General features: G+C 36.7%; 1 protein-coding gene across 7 annotated transcripts in view; it reads left to right on the top strand.

The window, feature by feature from the left end:
• numb (NUMB endocytic adaptor protein) overlaps positions 1-22937 on the top strand; it is a 96140-nt gene that overhangs the window by 69761 nt on the left and 3442 nt on the right. For 2 of the 7 annotated variants that reach the window (XM_077238558.1, XM_077238559.1), the window contains exons 4-10: positions 7654-7686; positions 8719-8793; positions 11996-12136; positions 13306-13510; positions 14459-14764; positions 18977-19120; positions 19633-19776. In XM_077238558.1, the coding sequence (XP_077094673.1) occupies positions 7654-7686; positions 8719-8793; positions 11996-12136; positions 13306-13510; positions 14459-14764; positions 18977-19120; positions 19633-19776 (1048 nt within the window). Of the gene's footprint in view, positions 1-7553; positions 7687-8718; positions 8794-11995; positions 12137-13305; positions 13511-14458; positions 14765-18976; positions 19121-19632; positions 19777-22937 lie in introns of those variants that run through there. The other 5 variants (XM_077238564.1, XM_077238561.1, XM_077238560.1 and 2 more) reach the window with 5 other exon arrangements.

Below are 22937 nucleotides of genomic sequence, written 5' to 3'. Positions count from 1 at the left end.
TATATATATATATATATACATATTTATTATAATAAACTTGTAGGCTATTGCAGTATATTAAATCGTTTTTTGACCTAATTATTTTGCACTGAAATGACACACTCGAGTCTGTCGGCTCTGACAGCGTTGCATCACGTGCACCTGCGCAATATAGCCTATGATTTCCGAAAATAGTACTATGTCAACTAGTGATATCAGCACAAGAACTGTTGAGGAATATGCAACATAATTTAGACAATTGTTTTTGTCATAATGTTATGATAACTGACAGACACTATCATTTCAGCCGCTCTGTGCATGTCCTCGCACAGAGCGAGGCTGAACATAGGAGCTCGATCAGCTTCGCTGCTGAGGCACGAATAGACTATTAATTTAAAGCTTTTACTCTTAAACACACAAGGCACGTCCACTTTAATGAAAAAAGAATATTTATTAAACAAACGAGAGCAGAAACGAAATAAAGTGCATAACTGAAAAATAAAGCATAGGCTCAAAACAAATACAAACGGTGGGCACAGCGCAATTGCGCATTAGGCTCCAAAAAAAAAATCCAATAAATAATACTAGAAATAAATGGTCACAATAATAAAAGTGAACCATAAAATGTTTCCAGCATGGTATGGGTGTGTCTGGCGGATGCTACCGTCGTTGCATTCGGGTGCGCCTGCAGTAAACTTATAAAACGATCATTTCTAATTGGCATATGTCAATGTTTTATGCCAATTCTGATATGTTCATTCATATAGCAACTCAAAACAGACGGGGCAACTAAACGCAGACAGGTTAGCTTACCATTTTTAGGTGATATGCAAACTTTGCCTTCGACTTTTTTTCTATTTTCATAAAATACTGCCACACTCCCGATGTCTTTGACATGGTAGATTACTCTGACAGTAAATTAAACGCTAAATTCAGCAAACCACCATGGATGATGCAGACCAATGGATTAGTAGTTCTTTCTTCAATCAGTCTCCAGTGGGTTGGGCTAATCCAAAAATGTGAAAACAAGGGGGGTGTTCTGAAGACAGACTGTTACCTGTGAAACAGGGGTGCTCTGAAAACACCCCCATTAGCAAATAGTGATGAAATGAATGTAATGAAATGAACGCGGCAAAAAGTCGACCAATCAGAATTTTAGTCGAGCCAGAACCTATCGACCAATTAATCGAGCAGTCGACTGGGAGATTACAGCCCTACATATATTTATATAATTTAATCACAGCCTTTGCGGGTACCATATTGCCATTTCGGTTTCATTTCAAATAATCTTGTAGCCCTAGTCTGAGTGTTATGCCTATTAACATAACACAAGATTTAAAGAGGCAGCTTTAATTTACAAGTCATCTCTCATGACCCTGTAACCTACTCAAACCCTCGCTCAGACAGTCTAAACCTTATTATCTCCACAACCAATCACAACTAATTTAGTTACCATCACTGTAACCCGGAGCACGAAATCAAGTGGCTTTAAAAGGAGAAGTGGCAGGATTTGTGTGTGTGTGTGTGTATGGATGTGAGGACTGTTTTCTAACCCGTAATGTGATTTCCTCTCACTGGAAGCCTGCCACCCGTGTCCAGGAAGTCCATGTCTCTCTGCAGAGGCTCATCTTTATTAATGTCATCCACTTGTGTTTATTATTTATCATTACTGTGTTAGCTGCACCCAACATCCTGCATGGCGCTCTCATTCATAATGATAAACGTACTTCACATATATGAAGGCCTGTGTCTGGCATGTGAAGATCTAATCCCTATAATGTCCCTAATGTCTGCATTTGGTGACTATATTTATAAAATTATATTAATTTTAAAGACTATATTAATAAAATAATTGTATGTAATTACTTAAGAGACTTAAGTTATGTTTTCACTTGCTTGTCTAATTTTAATTTTAATAATTTAAAAGATTTCACATTTTCTAGGTTGGTATTGGCATATCTTTCTATCTATCTGTCTATGTATATATATATATATATATATATATATATGAGTCTACTTCCTTATTATGTGTTTTATTAGGTAGCATACTAACTAAAACGGAATCTCATAAGTGATTTCTCTCAACATTTCTCTCAACTCAATTTTCTCGCTGTGTTTATCACAATGCATATTAGGATGACGTATCCATGATGCGATAAGTCCTTCGGTTTTATCTTTTGTGTAAGAAGCGGGTTGATGGCTTGTCATGAGGCTCTATCTTTCTAGGCTTTGTAACAGAACTCTTATCCCGAGTTTAACCTTCAGGTTTCAAAAGAATGAGAGCAAGCACACACTTCCGCACTGATTCTAGTCCCTCTGTTTGTGTTTGCTGATGATCTTTGACCTCTTGAAGCTGGAGCTCAGGGGAAGGACATTAGCGTTATGCCATCAAACACACCCTTTCTGTCCATTGATTAAGCCATTCATGTTGGCGCTCGTTTTCTCTTCTAAGCTCCTGTTGTAAACTACCTTGTTACTAGAGACCTGCGCGGGACTGTTTTTTTCATCCCACTCCCGCCCGCGCCCGCCGAATTTCTGACCATTACCGCCCGCTCCCGCAACGTATGTGTTACACTCCCGCCCGCTCCCGCAATATGTATGTCCACTCCCGCCCGCACCCGCAAAACTGGTTAGAATATATTCCCGCACAATAATAGAGATGCATTGATTTTGTGTCTTCTCCCGTCCCGCAGGAAAAAACACGTATTTGTATTGCTATTATTAAAGAGCTTCATGGGGTTGTTTGTTTCGTTTCCCTGGCTTGCATCTGATGCACTGATCATTAAAAGATAGCCGTATCGTAGGATCAAATACAATCATGTATTTGTATTTATTTAAATCTATTTATCTAAATGTATTTTTATTTAATTGATTTTTTTATTTAAATTTATTTATTAATTTTTTATTTATTTGCTGTTTTTCTAGCTATTCTTCTACATCTTCTAATACATTTAGATAAATAGATTTAAATAAATACATACAAATACATGATTGCAGATCTTTGAGGGTCCCTCTTCAACTTCTTTCTTAAATGAATGAGCCGTCGTTTTCTGGGAAAACATCTTTCTACAATAATTTAAATAATGAAAAGGACAGGTAAAAACGCACTGTTGTGGACCTATCACAGCAAATATGATGCCGCAAAGCAAAACAACACCCAAAGAGGGAAAAAATATAGCCTACCACAAGAAAATACAGTATACAAAACATTCAAAAACATCGCTGTAATTGACAAGTCTGAATCGGTGATAATACATCAATTGTCAATGTCAATATATATATATATATATATCCTATGTACATTTGTCACAATGAACAAAGTCCAGTTCCTTTCCATCTTTTTCACAAACAATTGAGAAACTTCTCCAAATGTCAGACTTGCCCTGCTTATGTTTTTTGCTGTAAATACCTCGTTTGAGGTTCTTTTCCACGTCATTTATTGACATCTCATTCTCCACTAGGCTACCTCCCGATCCCGCAGGGTTTTTTTAAGCCGCCCATTCCCGCCCGCAGCAAAGTTCAAACCGCCCGCTCCCGCGAGATTTGCGTTGGGTCCGCGGGACCCGGCGGGACTCAATCCCAATGCAGCCCTCTACTTGTTACTTCCTGTTTTCTGCAGAACTTGATGGAAATAAATGTTGTGATATTATTTCCATCAAGAGGTGCATACATTTTTGGTCAAGATCTAGTATTGACAATGCAAGAGTCAAGACTCTGTAAAGTCTCCTCCAGCACATCCCAAAGACTTTCAATGAATTAAAGGTCTGGACTCATTCGTGAGTTTCATGTATGAAAATTATTCTTCATGCTCCTCCCAACCATTCTTTCACAATCTGAACTTTTATGAATCTGGACATTTTCATCCTGTAATATGGCCATGATGTGTTTCCTACATGGTTCTTTAATAAATGAAAAGCTACTCCATCAATTAGGGTTAGAAGAACTATTGCCAAACATAGAACATGCTAGAAACATAATAATCACTACAATAATGATCTAGTCATAAACGCTTAAGTATTTGACTATTTGAATCCAAACAGCAACTTTTTTTGGTATTCTCAGAACTAACCAATACTGTTGAACAGACCATAATATTTGTGGGCTGGTTATGTAGTAACTGTTATGACAATGTTCTCAAAACAGTGGAAATGCTGGCTGATTCTGAGAGAGAATTGCAGATTTCAGTAAAGGGGGACATTTCAATTTTTCTTTCCTTTAGTGTTTCCTGTTTCTATTTATGTCCAGATCTTGTATTTATGTCTGTCTACTGTCTGCATGTTCTCTGCTCAATATCTCTAGCGTCAGTGCGGCAGTTATTATCCATAAAACTCCAGCCCTCCTCCATCTGTTTGCATATGTTCTGATGTGAATGCATTTTGATGTTCTCTTTTTCTAAGCAGGTTTGTTCACATGAGCCATTAAGAGCATCTTGATCCTCTCTCACCCCTTAAACCTCTTTTCTATCCCAATGAGCATTGCTTTCCTTCTATGGCTGTGTAAGAACGTGTGAAATGCTTTTCAGCATAATCATAACTTTAACTCTGATCTTTCCTTAACATGTAACCTCCACCTCTTTCTGTGAAACTCTCTGTGCGCTTAACTGAAGATGTGGGGTCAGTATATGGTTATGGTGGTCACGATTAGTTGAACTGAAATCCAAACCTCAGTTAAGGGACATGAGGTCAGTGTAGATCAGGAAGTGATTCTTAAGCCCAATTTATACTTCTGCATCGAACTCACGCCGTAGCTACGTCGTAGGCTGTGTGTAGCGCGCATACCCTGACGTGCACCTCACCAAAAATGTAACAACGCGTCAATTCTACGCGGACACAAGCTCTGTGATTGGTCTGCTAGAACCCCTCCCTCTGGTTTCACATGCTCCCTCTGCATGTGTAATTGCGCGTCAACACGGGCAACGACGCAGAAGTATAAATGAAACCCAAGAATAGTCTATAGCGTAGAGGCTCTGGTGTAGGTCCGACGCAGAAGTATAAATCAGCCTTTAGGCTTGACGAATGGTGCACTTCTTGTTTCACAGAGGCCACATACACACGGCAAAGTTTAGGGAATGTCGGATGCATTGATGCTGTTAACATTCCACATGCATAAATCCAGCAGTCGGTCCTTCTCCATTAATGATAACCACTGCAACGTTTTGAGTCACGCATCTGTAAACAAGAAACATGATGCGAGCAGTTTGTGAATACAGTTGTAGATGTAGTTGTCATATCTATAAATAACCAAACTCTGTAGAGAACAGGAATTCAACTGCATGTGTATCAGGGTATCAGGATTATAAAATAAAAAAATCTGTTAAAGCTTTACTAATTTTGTTATTTACTAGTTACTATTTTTTTAATCCGTCTATAATTAGTTATTAGTTTATTTTGTTAATACATATGACAAATAGCTGTAATAAAATAAGTAATTTTTTAGCTTTTATTTTCATTCACTTAAGTAGAGATGAAACAGTATGAAGATTTCATATCACGATTATAGTGACCAAAATGATCTCGGTTATCAGTATTATCAAGGTATTATTAAAATGTGCTGAAAATGTTAAAAAAGTACTGATACCCAAAGCTGAAATAATTTTGCCACATTTTATATTGAAAAAAACAACAAATAATAAAAAAAATAGCAGCACTATGTGCTTTTTGTTCGTATAAGCATTAAAATAATAATATTGACAACGACAATGGCCGTGTTTGAGGTGAACAAAATACTTACAACATTACATTTATCTACGACATGTTCAAATAAAATTTTACTACATGATAGACCTCACGTTTCAGCCTCAAAATGAAACGTTTTGTCAAAATGATTAAGGTATTATGATAGGCATTTTATCTGCTCTGTAAATAATTTGAGATACCTTGTTATACAAATTGTTTAGATTTTAGAATGCATGTCAGATTTTTTTTCCATCAATTGGTTAAAATTTACAACTTTGCATTAAAATCCAGCCCAATTTTCAGGGGCAGATTAAAAAATGCCCACTCTCTGACAGTAGGTGGCGCTTATTGAACAGCAGAAATAAAGCTGTTTCTCTCTGCACTTATTAACACTACTTTATTAGGCAATACACAGACATAAGATGAAGACAGTCAGTTCGCTTCAGAGATGCATTCATGCGATTCATTCATACATTCTTATAATCACTCAGCACTCGACTGTAAAGATTGTAAAAGTTTGTAGAGGTTGTAAAACTTCACTGCCTTCCGCCATGTTTTCACACAAAATGAAACCTAAGCTGCATGCTGTTACTTTACTTTATTTAACGCTGGCCATAATTTACCATACGGTTTTCAAATCGCGGTAATCAATTATGGTTTTAATGATAATTAAAATATGAAGTGGTAATGCTAACCGCCAGGGAAACCTGAAACCGTTTCTTCCCCTTTTTTTTTATTGGTTTTAGTTAACAATTATAGCTGAAGTGTGTATGTGGCCAAAGAGGGATTTTTGAAACCTTCACAGTCTTCCTCTCATGTCTGGGATATGTGTATGGGATTAGTGAACACCGTAGCCGAGATCAGTTCTGTCCCTTTGGCACTTCTGATGGAAACTCCTGAGGTCATCAGAAGCAATCCTAATGAACTACTGCTCAAAGCTGCTGCCATCACTAACATGATAACATGATTTCGTTTAGAGGATTAGTTCACACTAAACAAGGAAAAATCTGTCAAGATTTACTCACTCTCACTCAAACCTGCTTTTTTTCATAAGTGAAACATAAAAGAAGATATTTACTAATTTGCGCATGCTGCTCTTTTCCATACAAAGAAATTGAATGGAAACAAACTCCAGACTCTGTTGAACTCCAGAAAACAGTAAAAAGCACCATAAAAGTAATCAGTGTGACTCTTAGGGCTGTAAGATAATGGTTAAACTAATAATGATTATTTTGCTAAAATTATAATCACGATTGTTCTCATTTGAGAAATGTATTTTTTTTACATTTTATCAGATTTATTGCTCTTTGGCTTAAGTTGTAAGCTGTTTATGCGCATATAGACATATGGAACTAAACAATGTAGATTTACATTAACGTTACTTTCTAAGTTGATGTGATAATCATTTTGAAAATAAATACAAGTGCATTTTTCGATGACAGTCAGCTCTTGCCATTGAAGTAACACTTCGTATTATAACTGAGAGAGGTTAGATTATTCGTTAATAGTTAGACTAATCAGAAAAAAAATCTATATATTAATCGATTGAGAAAAAACTGTTGGTCGCAGCCTTCAGATGTTTTATCATTTCTTTTTTTTTTTGTAGCTCAACAGCATTGGTCCACATTCACTTTCTCTGAATGAAAAAGAGCTTAAGTGAGTAAATGACTCATTTTTCATTGTGTGCCAACTATTCCTTCAAGAATAATGAAATCAAACTCACTTAGTGGAGTAATAATACTAGACCTGTAACAGCACCAATAACATCAACCTTAAACTTCACACGTGGTGAATCTGACTCCTGATTGGTAAGCTAGAGGTGTGATCTCTCCTTCTTATCGTCTCCATGCTTCATAACTTCGTCATTCTTAACCATCGAAAGCCCCTAAACCAGAGTCCGCCCTGACACGCACTCACAGGACATTGTGTCTCAGTTCATTTGTAACCCTCTCCTGCCTTTTCCTCCCACCAACATCCCCTTACCAACCCTCCATTCCAGGACAGAAAGTTCTTCAAGGGCTTCTTTGCAAAAGTAAGTGCTGCTGTGTGCATTTATGTACAGTCTCAAATATACTCTATGCAAGTACGATTTCATATGTTGTTGCTTCAGAAATATGTGTGATTTCAGAATCTACCACAATTTATCGAGACCACCTCATATGTGCCACTCACAAGTATAAGAGGTTTTCCTTGCCATTAAAGCTTGTATAACACTCATACGTCTCCTTCCATTAAAAACAATGGCTAGTGCGGTGGCTGAGATATACGTAAACCTGACAACATCCGTGCCATGATTTTTGGAATGATGTTTTAGTCGCATAACGTCGGTTAATGGAAACACTGTCATTTCGCAATCGTTTTGTCATCCAAATTTATAAAATATCGCAAACGTTTTGCGCTAATCTGTAATAAAAACGCGGCTACTGTAGATGTGAACCAATAACCGAGATGTATTTCTGTCGACTTCTCCCTTTTACTGCCACAGCAATAAGGGAGTATTGCACAATTCCAGTGCCTTGCTCAAGCATTCAGCTCTGTGTTTGTGTACTTGCATAGTGTATGTTTGTGGCTCAAACATGTGTGAATGTGTGTCCACTTTTTTTCCCCACTGATAGATTAGTTTGCTCCTAAAACATGCTGGGAGCAATAGAATTGTGTGTGCAAAGGGGCAAACTGAGTCACAAAACTCATTTTGTTTCCTTTCGTGTAACGGGAAATGTGTGTATGTGTGAGAGAGAAAGAGCTAATTTCTGCACTTAGGTAGTGTGAACACAGCTCCCCGAATCAGGATGTGTTTGTTTGAATGCTTACCTTCTGTTCTTTCTTTCTGGTTTTCGACAACATGCCTGCTTCTTCTAACACTGCTGTAACCTTCTCCATACGCCAATTTTTTTAACTTTTCTCTATTTTCAGGTGTTGTTGGTAGATGAAAGTACATTTGTGTGAAAGTCGAGGAGGGTGAAGGGCCTCAACAAGGGGAACTTGTGGGAAAATCAACTCTCTTCTCTTTTAAAGTCTCTTTTCCCTCCATCTCTCATTGTTTGTGTTATGTGTGTCCACACAGGCGGGTAAGAAGGCTGTGCGTGCGGTGCTCTGGGTGTCTGCTGATGGCCTGAGGGTCGTAGATGACAAGACAAAGGTACTGAAGGACTCCAAACTGACCTGAGATGATCCACTAGATCCCACAGTACATATAAATACAGTACAGATGATCATAATGAAGAGCACTTGCTCACTGCAGTTGCAGATGCAATCACTATTCCATTTTGAAGAAATCATGCAAACTGGTTTTGGGAATCAGACCAGCCGATTAAATGAAAAGGTGCCATTCAAAAGAAGTGTTTTTTTTCCCAGTGAACTCTTGTCAACTTAACAATGAGAGCTAGTGCACATCAGGATTAGTATAGTTAACTAAAACTAAAACCATACTTTTATAAATTCAAAATAAAATGTTTATACAAAAAATTGTTTCAGGTAGTAAATTTCTCATTGTCATTTAGTTTAACTTGATGTACTAAAATAACTAAAAGTGAAAAAAAATATTTAATTCAAATTAAATAAAAACATCAAAATGACAAACTTTTTACTAAAATTAAAATGAAAGCTGAAATACAAAAATTAAAAAATATTATATATATATATATATATATATATATATATATATATAATAAATCTCAATAATACTTAAAAAAAAAAAATAGGGGCAGATTTCAAGATCTAGTAAATGACGACACAAAGCTATTGTACTGTATGTATGGCTTTAGAAGACATTAAAGTCCCCCTGTGGTGAAAATCAAGCTTTTAATGTTGTTTATATGTCTATGTGGTATTTTTAATATCGTTTAAGCCAAACCATTTGTAAATTAATAAGTCAACACCATTGCTGAGTATTTTCTTCTTAAAACGGCAGTGAACCAAAGATGGTCTCAAAAACACGGTTTGAAATCGCTGGTGTTTCTGACGTCACAAACTACCTTGTAACCAATCAGATCAACGTGTGATCGTCAACGAGTGGATCTCTGAGCTGTGTTAGTGAGTGGAGATGGGGCTCATTTGCATATTCATAGAACCGCGTATACTAAATGGGTGTAGAGTTACATTCAAGATTTTAAAACATGTTTTTTTTTTCTCCCAAGGAAAAAAACGTTTAAATGTCATTTTGTTGACTACAGGGGGACTTTAAATATACTGACTAATAGTTTTCATAATGCTCTTGTGTCCTTTAATTCTTTGATCCCATTCATTGAAAATGCACAGAAAAGAGCATCTCTTCAGTGTGTGTGTGTGTGTGTGTGTGTGTGTGTGTGTGTGTGTGTGTGTGTGTGTGTGTGTGTGTGTGTGTGTGTGTGTGTGTGTGTGTGTGTGTGTGTGTGTGTGTGTGTGTGTGTGTGTGTGTGTGTGTGTGTGTGTGTTTTGTCTGTTTGTTCATGTTTGTCTATCCCGGTGGGGACTTCAGCCTGAATGCACACAGACTCATGGGGACTTGTGTCACAGTGGGGACATAAATAGAGGTCCCCATGGGTAAACAAGCTTATAAATCATACTGAATTAGTTTTTTTGGAAATATAAAAATGCAGACAGTTGTGCGTGATGGGTAGGGTTAGTGTAAGGGGATAGAATATACAGTTTGTACAGTATACAAACCATCAAGTCTATGGAGTGTCCCCACAAAGATAGTAAACCTGTGTGTCTGTGTGTATTACCTGGAAGAGGTTTGGGTCAACATGAGGACTAGGTGAATGAAGCAGTTCTCTTATATTCATGCACACTTATCATATTCATCTTCTCCTGCCACCTGCTGGTGTGAGCCAGTCATTGCTCATCACTGCATGAAGACCTGCTGGATTTCAGTCTGGCAAAGCACAAAAGTCCGTATTGCTGCGTATGAAACCATCTGACAAACATATCAAGTGGATAACCACAGTTCAGTTTGTTTTTTATGTAATGTTTATGCATTATAATAATACAGCGGTCTCCTCAGCAAATAAATTAGCTGAAAATGTGTGTAGACTCCGTGATCAGCATTTCTGTCCACCCAAAGCAAGCACTGATCACTGCACAGACGTAATGAAGAAATGAAAGACACTAACTGACTTTTAAAATGTACAATCTTTTACTGATGCAGATATCAAAAAATTTAATTGTTAATAAATCTGTTGTCAACAAAAGAGAAGCTCTCCCTTCTATTTTACAGTACAGTCGAAAGTAGGTTTAAAATTGTATAAAATAGAAATACAACTTAAATCCACATTTTAAAGCTGATGTTTCAACATTTTCCGTGTTTTTTCTCTTCTTTTCAGCCCTGATGAGTTTGAATCCCTGATTACAGTATGACTGCAGATAAATTGATGTATGACTGATGAACACTGAGGGTGTTTTCAGACCTGTAGATCGTTTGCTATGTTCTGAAAACGGGGCTTAATTTTAATTGGTTACAAGGCATTTCATGGATTTGCTCCAGACTATCTTTCAAAAATGCTTACAGTATATGAAGCTGTAATCCTCAGATCCTCGGATTCTTTTATTTTAATAGTACCACAAACAAAGTAGAAGTAAAAGATTCTTTGCTTTTAGCCGCTGTGCCCCTCGCGTCTGGAATTACCTTCCAGAGGAAGTACGACGTGCTAAAAATAGTAATAATTTTAAGTCTAAATTAAAGCATATTTCTTTAGTCTGGCCTTCCTGTAATATCTTCTAATGCTTTTTATATAGTTCATGTTTTTCTTAATTTTTAGATATTTTATGCCTTTATAGTTAATCCTTCTAAACTTTATTCTTATTCTTGTATTTTAATGGGTCTACTATCCATTGTATCTATTGTTAGTTTTTTTTCCCCTTTTTTGCATGAAAAGCACTTTGAACTGCATTGATTTGTTTGGAAAATTACTATATAAATACATTTACTTGCTTAATGTGTTAAAACGTGGCATTTTCTTCTTGGTTTGGTTAGTTTTTCACAAGGCAACATTTCAACCCATACCAAAATGTGTTTATACAAGTCACATGTGCGTAAAACATGCTTTTTATTGGTCAGAGATTCCTCTGCGTCATCGGTCAAGATGGATTGACCTTTTTGTTCCACTGGCTTATTGTGGCTTCATCTGTTGCTGTCATGACAAAACATTGTGCGTTTGTAAAATAAAGAAAACAAACAGGATGCCAGTGGTTTCCTTTCCGTGAAGTTTGTGGAGCGCGTCACAAAAATGTATCGAAACTCAGCGTCTGGGCTATAGCAAGCTCTAGATCTGAAACAAATGCTCCAAAAACCCTGAAACACTGTTCTTTTGTGCAAATATAAATGTCCTTTGTAATGACTTGCATTTTGCCTGTTTTGTTCACAGGATCTGATTCTAGACCAGACAATAGAGAAGGTTTCCTTCTGTGCGCCGGACCGTAACTTTGAGCATGCCTTCTCCTACATCTGCAGAGATGGGACCACACGCCGCTGGATCTGCCACTGTTTCATGGCCGTCAAAGACTCGGTGAGCTCTCTCATACATGTCAGATTCTCTCATGGGCCCAGACTTATGACCTTACTTTTTATTAATTGCCTCTTCATATAAAACTGTGTCTGGAAAACTAAGAACGAGAGCTTACAAGTTTACGTCTTTCAAACGCAACTTGTCAAGTTGCTAGAAAAAATTGAATTGTTCTATATGTTGTTAATTGCACATAATCTTACTTCATGAGAACCATATACCACTATGGTCTTTGTGTTGTCATTTTTTAGGAAGATTCAATTTTGTGTCTAAACATTTTATGAATATCATGAAAAGTACAAATAACATGAAATTAAATGTAAATACTAAATATATAATATATAAAATATTTATATTTAAATAGTCACAATTGCAAGAAAAGTTTAATCTGTAATAAAATGATCAGACGGTGCTGAAGAGGAGCTTTCATTACTTAATTTATATGTCATACTAACATAAAGTCTCTTCTGCTCACCAAGGATGCAATTATTTGACCAAAAATACAATAAAAACAGCAATATTGTGAAATATTATTACAATTTAAAATAGATCTTTTCTATTTGAATATATTTTAAAATGTATTTTATCCCTGTGATGCAAAGCTGAATTTTTAGCAGTTTCTTACTACTATCCTTGTTATCATTTCTTATTATTTTCAGTTGTGCTGCTTAATATTTTTGGGCAAACTGTGATACAGTATTTCTCAAGATTCTTTGATGAATAGAAAGTTCTAAAGAACAGCATTTCTATGACATAGAAATCGTTTTTAACATTATAAATGTCTTTACTGTCACTTTTGGTCAATGTAATGACCTTCAGAAATGATCCTTCAGAAATCATTCCAATATGCTGATTTGATGCTTAAAAAAAATTTATTATTATTATCCATGTTGAAAACCGCATTCTTTGATGAATAGAAAGTTCTATTTAATTTATTTGAAATAGAATCTTTTGTAACATTATAAATGTCTTAACTCTCACTTTTGATCAATTTAATTTGCTCCAAAAAACGCAAAAATTCTTATATATGTATATATTTATGTTTTAAAAATGAATCCTATTTATATAATTCTTTAATTATGATTAATAATATTCTAATATAATTAAATGTAATATAATATATTTGATCAAAGCCTGTGAAGAAAGAGCATTGAGTGTGTTTGTGTTGTCAGGGGGAGCGTCTGAGCCATGCGGTGGGCTGTGCGTTTGCCGCGTGTCTGGAGCGCAAACAGAAGCGGGAGAAAGAGTGCGGGGTCACGGCCACTTTCGATGCCAACCGCACCACCTTCACACGGGAGGGCTCGTTCCGCGTCACCACAGCCACAGAGCAGGCGGAGCGAGAGGAGGTCATGCGGCAGCTGCAGGACGCCAAGAAAGGTGCGTTTCAGAGAGGGTTCGGGGATGGGTTGTACACTACCATTTAAAAGATTTTTTTTTTTTTTGAAAGAAGTCTCTTCTGCTCACCAAGGATATTTTTATTTGATCAAAATTACAGTAAAGCACAGTAATATTGAGTAATATTATTAAGATTTAAAATAACTGTTTTCTATGTGAATATACTTTAAAATGGATTTTTTTCCTGTGATCAAAGCTGAATTTTCAGTGTCACATGATTTGATGCTCAAGAAACATTTCTGATTATTATCAATGTTGATTTTTGTGGAAACTGTTACTTTTTTTCAGGACTGATGACTAGAAAGTTCAAAAGAACAGAATTTATACATCTAATGAGTCTTTATAATGAGCAGTATAGGAAGGAGTCACCCACTATATTTAAGAATCCTTAGCTTTAAATTCTGAAACCCTCTGCATTAGAAAACAAAATATCAAAGTTTATCAACAAAAAAAAATAGTTTGGGTAATGTTTTATTTAGCAATGACGCATTAAATTGATCAAAAGTGACGGTACAGACATTAATAATGCCACAAATAAATGTTCTGTTCCTCAAAGAATCATTAAAATAATGTATCATGCTTTCCATAAAATCATTAAGCAGCACAGCTGTTTTACACTGATAATAATCAACACAGAATGATTTCTGAAGGGTCATGTGACACTGAAGACTGGAGTAATAATGCTGAAAATTCAGCTTTGATCACAGGAATAAATTACATTTTAAAATAAATTCTCATAGAAAACAGTTATTTTAAATTGTAATAATACTTCACCATATTAATGTTTTTAATTGCATTGAGAGAAAAAAATGCAGCCTTGGCTAGCAGAAAACATCTTTCAGAAAGATTAAAAAAAAAACATTCTGACCCCAAATTTTCGAACGGTAGTGTAGTGGTGTCGTTGGCAACCAACCCTTCGTCTCTCCTCAGACTCTGAGTGTGTGTTGAGCATCTCCTCTGTGGGCGTATCAAACCCTGCGGTCTCCCTGGCGGGACCCAACGACTCGTCGTCCTCACCTCCTCTGCCCATGAACACACTGGCCCCTCAGGACGCCAATCCTCACGCCATCCCTCGACGCCACGCACCCGTGGAGGCTATCGCACGCCAGGGCTCGTTCCGCGGCTTCCCGGCGCTCAGCCAGAAAACCTCTCCCTTCAAACGACAGATGTCCCTGCGCATGAACGAGCTGCCGTCCACCATGCAGCGCAAGTCGGACTTCCCCAGCAAAAACACTGGTGAGGCTCTTCAACTTCTCTGATCATCAAAACATGTTTTATTGGACTGTCCTGGGTTTAATACAAGTAGAATGCTCTTTTATGAAGTTATTTAACTTAAAAGGACTATAACTGAAAAGGTTTTCGATTTTTTTTATCATATGTTAATTTTAAAACAATATATATAATATGACTTGTTGTGTTTGTTTGCTTGGTTTTATTGTATTTATATAATATTTGTATTTTTGTAATTTAATTTTTGCCATGAAAATAGCCGTAGATGCTGACATGGCATTAAATAAAACAATCTATCAATCTCTGATCATCACCTTTCCAGATCTGAGAATTGAATCGATAGGTTTTCTAGATGCTGTATCTACTGTAGTCAACATTTGAAGTGGATCAAATCCTTTCATCAAAGTTATACATGAATTTTGAACAATGCCCATTCTTGTCTTAGGACAACTTTGGTGAACTTTTTTGATCCACTTCAAATGTTGACTACTGTATTTCGTAGAGCTGGGCATTGACTTTCACAAGCTAACAATTCAGTTTGATATCGATTAATTTGGATATACAGTATCAGGTACAGTACGTCTTTTTTTCTCTCAAAAAAATCCTCATTATAATATTACTATAATATTAACAACTGATTTGGATACAAACATTTAAATTGCACATAAGGCAGTTTATATAATAATAACTTAATTATTAAAAACATTTTAATGACAGTGATGTTTCTACTCCAATTTGTTTTTTGAAATATAAACATTTAAACGGTGCCTGTCACAGATTTATTTGAACCTAAATTAATTATTGAAGACCAAGTTAAATAAAAAAATATCATATGAAAGTAATATAATGCAAATATTTGGCAAAATGCTCCTCTCTAGAGTTATTTTTTATAGAGTTCATGAACATTGAATGGCTTTTCAGAGGTAAATGTGACATTCCGTGACATTGTTTACATGCTGTTTTATTGACGTTGAAACATTTCAGTAAGTTGTACTGAACAAAAACTTTCCTTCTGATATTCATTCATGTTTATTTCATTAGTGCTGTAACTAGTAGTAAAGAGGAATAGATGATCAGTTCACGTTAGGGGTGGGAATCACAGGGTACATTACAATACCAATAATATCATGATAGAGCAATTCTGCGATAATAAATATAATGCTAGACAAACTTATAACGATGCATCATGATATCTAACTATGAAAAAAAAAATGCCTTCGAAAAGGTTAAGTGCTGGTTTCCAAAAAGTCCAAACTGTTAGAAAACAGCACAAAAAGTTTTCAGTCTCTAAATTAAAACATTTTCAATGAGATCTGGAGGATGGCGTTGCAAGTGTTTTTGAATGTTTGCATGTTATTACCCATGTAACCGATATCGATTCTTAAATCCCAAGAATCGATTAGTCATCCTGTTTTCCGTTGATGAATGAATGAAACATAGCACACATCCCATCCAATAAACGCAATAATCTTTGTGTTTTGTTACTATTGATATGAAACAAAGTCTCAGATTTCAAATTATGTCCATTTTCTTACGAAATTCAAAAACATAACCGTTTTGGCGCTCTGGCGCGAGATCGCTCTGGCGGTGTGTTAGTGTGTTAAAAGATAGAGTACAACTTATCGAAATCCTTATAGTTACATGGAATCGCTCAATCAGTGTTTCAAACGTGGAATGACGTCAGTGAAAAGCAAGTATAGGCTACAATGTCATGAAACGTCACATCACATTTACCTCAAAACCATACCCAGTGACCGGCATGAACTCGTTAGTCAGCTAGAAAAAGTAACTCTAGAGAGGAGCATTTTGCTACATAAATGCACCTGCACCATAATACATATTCATTATAATTGTTTATGTTCTTCAATATTAAATGCATGTCTGAATAAATCTGGCAAGCTTTTATGACAGCCACCATTTAAATGTTACATTACAATACCAATAATATCATGATAGAGCAATTCTGCGATAATAAATATAATGCTAGACAAACTTATAACGATGCATCATGATATCTAACTATGAAAAAAAAATGCCTTCGAAAAGGTTAAGTGCTGGTTTCCAAAAAGTCCAAACTGTTAGAAAACAGCACAAAAAGTTTTCAGTCTCTAAATTAAAACATTTTCAATGAGATCTGGAGGATGGCGTTGCAAGTGTTTTTGAATGTTTGCATGTTATTACCCATGTACTTTACTTTTACCAGGCAGTTCTTGTATATCGCGTACTCTTTTGTTTGTCCCATCAATGCTATAAAAGCTGAAATGGATCCAGACTTTGGTCTCAAACGTGGTTTGGGCATCTATTATTTTACTCACACTGCTGTCCGCCATCGCATTAAAAACCTCTTTTTCTTAAGCTAGTTAACTTATGTTCACGTTTCCCTCATTCATGTGTTGAGCGCCACCTCGAGGAGCCATGAAGTAGCGGTGCTGGGAGCAGGCAAATCTATTTAGAGTGGCTTATATTATTATTGAAATATCGATATTTGATGCCAGCATATCAATTCTTGTATCGCACGGAGAAGGATAATGATATACTGCCTTATCCATATTTTGTCCCACCCTTAGTTGACGTGCCGATCAGTTCACAAAAACATATATATTATTACGCCCTCTGAATATATGGTGAGAAGTAATACCTCAGGTATCCAGCGCTCGTTTCGACAACATTGTCTTGCTTCCTTTGAAGTTGTAGTGAAAAAGATATATTTTATATATAGTATATACGACTATATTTACTAGGGCTGGGTAAAAAATATCGATTTCTCGATTTTAATCGATTCTCATTTTTACGAACCGATATCGATTCTTAAATCCCAAGAATCGATTAGTCATCCTGTTTTCCGTTGATGAATGAATGAAACATAGCACACATCCCATCCAATAAACGCAATAATCTTTGTGTTTTGTTACTATTGATATGAAATAAAGTCTCAGATTTCAAATTTTGTCCATTTTCTTACGAAATTCAAAAACATAACCGTTTTGGCGCTCTGGCGCGAGATCGCTCTTGCGGTGTGTTAGTGTGTTAAAAGATAGAGTACAACTTATCGAAATCCTTATAGTTACATGGAATCGCTCAATCAGTGTTTCAAACGTGGAAAGACGTCAGTGAAAAGCAAGTATAGGCTACAATGTCATGAAACGTCACATCACATTTACCTCAAAACCATACCCAGTGACCGTCATGAACTCGTTAGTCAGCTAGAAAAAGTAACTCTAGAGAGGAGCATTTTGCTACATAAATGCACCTGCACCATAATACATATTCATTATAATTGTTTATGTTCTTCAATATTAAATGCATGTCTGAATAAATCTGGCAAGCTTTTATGACAGCCACCATTTAAATGTTTATATTTCATATAACTTTATTATTAGAAAAATAAATAAAAGAGTAATTTAAGTGTTTGTATACAAATCAGTAAATCTTTACCTTCAATATTAGGCTATACTAGGCTAATGTAACAATTTTAATGATACAACTGACTCCCATAGTTTACAGAATTGGTTAAGAGATTTGTTTTCCTTGAGAAAATTTGCCATGTATTGTACCTGATATCCAAAATAATCAATATTGAATTGAATCGAATCGGAATCGAAATCGAATCAAATTGCGAGCTTGTGAATCGAAATCGAATCGAATTGTGAAATTTGTGCCAATACCCAGCCCTAATATTTACTACATAGTCTAAATTCAGTGTCAGATTATTAGATCGATTACACTAGCTTCACTGAAAACATTGCATGCTGAGGACACCTGCTGGTTAAAGCTGTGTAAATCCAACAAGAACAGCAAAAACATGTTCAATGACGTTGTACGTACTTAGAAACAGCAGCGTGCGAGCTTAGAATAAACAGACCGTTATTGTTCGTTGGTGTGAACGGCCCTTTATTTACATATCAAAACTAACAAAGATTATTGCGATTATAGGATGGGAGACACTACAAATAATGTTTAGTTAAGTTTTGTCCATTCATCAACTGGAAACAGCGTAGACTAAAAGATCTGATTCTTGGGATTTAAGTTTCGATATCCGTTCATCAAAATGAGAATCGAGTTAAATCGAAAAATGTATATTTTCAACCCAGCCCTACAATATTGGACATCTCCTTCTCTCATTGCTCCTAAAGCCTTAACAGTTGTTTTGTTGCCTTGAAGGCAGTGAGTTGCTTTGAGGATATGTAGACAGTGATTGTTGTGCTGTGTGTTTGTCAGTGCCGGAGGTGGAGGGTGAGGGCGACAGCATCAGCTCTCTGTGCACTCAGATCACATCAACCTTCAGTGGGCCTCCAGAGGACCCGTTCTCCTCGGCACCGATGCCCAAACACACCTCCTCACCGCAGTCGCCCGCTGCTCCAGGTCAGCTTCTCTCTCTCACTCTCAGCACTTTACAGAAGAGGGGATCTGTGTGTGTGTGTTACGGATTCACAATTTTTACAATTAAACTAGTCAGCTGGTCAGTGTTTACCTTATGTAAATGAGCTGTGCTGCATCTGTATCTGCCGGTTTAAAGGGAATGAATCTACACATGCAGTTAGTGAGTCGGTGACATGTCTATGGATTAATTCATCGACAACTAGCTAGTAAATTAGTCAACTAATAAAAAGCCATTAGCCATTACTAATAACTAGCTTATGTTGTGCAGTTGAGGAAAGAGGATTTTTTGCAGCATACAACAAGCTCATGTGATCCAAGGCTAATCAAAACAGACCCAACACATTCACTAGTGGAAAAACTAATCATCTAGTCTTTTCAATCCCTAATGTGTGTGTGTGTGTGTGTGTGTGTGTATGCCTATGTGTTAGCACTCTTGCTTGTGTCCGGCTCTGTCTCTAATCTACTCGTCGTGTCACTCCTGTCTGCTGCTGTAGTCAACGGTGCAGTTCCTGCCTTCCCGCCGCCTAGCGTCACAGTCTTTGCTGCCGCTAACTCTCCCGTGCTGCCGCCCCCGCTGCCTGTGCGAGAGACTAACCCCTGGGCCAAGACCCCAAACACAGCCCACACAGCACATATAGGTAAGACATCTGAGCTCCCTGTGCTGCTGATCATGCAGGATAGGTGCTGAGAAACTCACTTTAGTTTGTAATGCAAGGTTGTACTGTGAGCTGTTGTTGCATACTTTTATCTCAAAATTGCATGAGATTAAATGTGTGCATGCATCTAAAATCACAAAAAAAATACATTTTAGCTGCTAACTGTAGTTGCAACCTGCTCAGTTATTGTCACAGTCCGATATTTATGTAAAAAATATATAATTAAATCTCATCTTTTAAAAATAAAAAGTTTTTTCCTACCTATGTGTATGAAATAGCTAGTATTACATGTGGAACCCTCAAATACTTTTAGCTCTTTTTTACTATTACAGCTCTCAAGGTTAACTAATTGTGAAAAGTGTTGATTATATATTGCATTATATTTAGATTGTGATATGAAAGGTTGCAGTGATGAGCATTGTAGCCACACAGACATGATCACAGACATGATGAATGCATGAATACAGCGATTATGTCATTGCAACTCGATTTCTGCACACTAACGATTGCTTTCATCATAACTAACAGTGCGCAAACAATGTAAATAAGTGATTCGTTGATTATAACGGGAGTTTTGGCGGGAGTCCAGTGGTTGTAAAGGGAGTGTACTTTGATCGCTTTCTGTATATTATTTAATCACAATTTAAATAACAGACTAGTTTCATGCTACTAAGAGAAACAATGTGAAGTTGTTCATTTAGTCACTGGCTTAATTTACTGACGCGTAAACAGCAGTAAACAATTTTTTAGACAAAGACCATCTGACTGTACATGAATCATTACATATCAGAAATCACTGGTCACAGATCAGGCATTAGAATCAACATGGTTGCTTACATGTTTGGCATTGCTGACGGATCCATATCGTAAAAGTCTGTTTGCAAAGCCTGCGCCGAAATTGCGACTGATTTACCAAAGAATCCACAGTAAAATGTTATTTTTAGTCCAGTGATCCTGCATCTCACTAACACGTCAGTGGGCGGGGCCAAAGATGTTAGAATGTAGAAGTAGGCGTTGATCTTCTGCTGTCTTTCATAGCACTATTACGTCATAATGTGACAAATCCGAAGTAAATCATTTCGGAGCTTGGTTTTATATAAAAGCTTCAGATACCTGGGTCGGTGACTGACCGATAAGAATCAAGTATTCCAGCGAGCCGTGATATGATAAACCAGGGGTCTTCAACGTTTTTCAGGGCAAGAACCCCTTAGAGTTAGAAACGTGGAGCAGGAACCTACAATACAACATGTGTCAAACAGAGCTACTTATTAACCATATACCCTTCGATATTAATAGAAACTAACTATATTATGATCAAGAATAAGTTATATTATGTTTAGACAATAGACCAGAACTATACACATTGTTGTTGTTGCACATGCATCACTGTCTGTATATTACTTCATTGTAAAAATTAAGGTTTATGTATCATAATAAACAACATGTTGCAATAAAAATCATAATCATAAAAAGCTGTGACTCATCTCAGTTCGTGAGATCACAACATTCCATCAAAATCAATAAAGTTGTCCACACACACTGTATAATGAGTCTCTTACTTACATCGTGTCTTTCTTTGTTAATGAGAGGATTCACGAGCGCCTCAAACTTGTCACCGAACAAAAACTCTGGCGTTTTGAGCAGTGAGTGAATTCTAACTTAAACGCATCTGATTTGGACATTGCCTTCAAGAGATCAACAAACATGTCTGTGATTGGCTACATTTCTCACCACTGCAAAAACACACTGTAAATAGGAATATTTCATGTTCTCCAAAGTGCAAACTCAAAAATATTGTTCAATTATTACAGTATCAACTGAGGGTGCTCTTGCTTTTGTTTCAGAGTGCTTATATTTAAATTTGACTTTGTGGTGTTTTTTTTATTTTTTCCACAGTATCGTTGTCAAATAAAAAAGATAAAAACAATTTTTTATGCTATGATACCATAAATATGTAAGTCTGGGACATCCAATCCTGCTCCTGGAGGGTCAACATTTGCTCCAACACATCTGGAAGTTTCTAGTGGTCCTGAAGACCTTGATTAGCTGGTTCAGGTGTCTTTAACCAGGGCTGGAGCTAAACTCTGCTGGAAGGTGGCCCTCTAGGAGCAGGATTGGACACCCTTGCTCTAATACCTGGTACACATTGTATGATTTTGGGCTGTCCCATACGAAAGATGACCAATCATGGTGATTTCAATGGTCGTGGCTCCTAAATGGTGTTCCTGGATCATACAGTGAGAGAGGCTCAAATATGGCCATTGTCACGGTCATGCGATAATTTTCTGACAGTGTCAGAAATTTAGCATGATCATCTCACAATGTGTTTGCTGCTACGTCAACGTCTACTGACTAGCCAATAAAAATGCAACATGAAATGGCACGTTGATCAATGCAACATGGTGTTAACACTTAAAACTACTTGCCTCAAGCTCTATTTACAATATTGACATTCCATGTTGTCGTCTTTTCCCTGGCCATGACTGTGTCCACATTCTCCTCTTTCCCTTTCTCTTTTTTTCAGTGCACATTAAAACCACAATTGCTGAAGTGAAGACTCTATTTGTTCACCTCTAGCTAGCGCATGCAGATGATATGACATTTTATTCTTCTATACTAACATTGTATTTCATCATCGTTGGGTCTACATGATTTTCGTACCCAAGTTTATTAGATATGTGTTGCACAGTGTGATTTGTAATGATCATATAGGATAGCAGAAATCGCAGTCTGTTGCAGGCATGCGTTAAATAAGTCTAGATAATGTGATTGTCTGTGTTTTTCAGGTTTTCAAATTAGAGCAAAACTTATTTTGCACATTTTAATGAATCCTTTGTCTGACACACCCATTTCAGTCTAGGGTTAATCCAAAATCTCCCCTTAAACCCTTTTCCTTACGTTTTCACTTTTCCTTACGTTAGTCCACTAATACTGTTCTCTTGAAGGAGTGAATGAAAGTGAGTGAGCGAATTCGGACAGCTGTTGAGTGTACATCGGTTGTACACTCGTTATTGTAGTGCATTGTGGGATTGAATAACTGCACTCAATAAAGTCCACTATGGTTTCGGGCACAAATACAGATTACTTTCCCCTCAAATAATGCCCTATTTGAGGGTATAGGGGGCGATTTCAGATTCAGCCTT

This window comes from Siphateles boraxobius, unplaced genomic scaffold (assembly GCF_051911475.1).
Source record: "Siphateles boraxobius isolate OS27281-9 unplaced genomic scaffold, OSU_SipBor_1 22, whole genome shotgun sequence".
NCBI classification, from domain to species: domain Eukaryota; kingdom Metazoa; phylum Chordata; class Actinopteri; order Cypriniformes; family Leuciscidae; genus Siphateles; species Siphateles boraxobius.
Note: the sequence above shows the minus strand (reverse complement) of the source record. Positions and strands in the feature narration are given on the sequence as shown.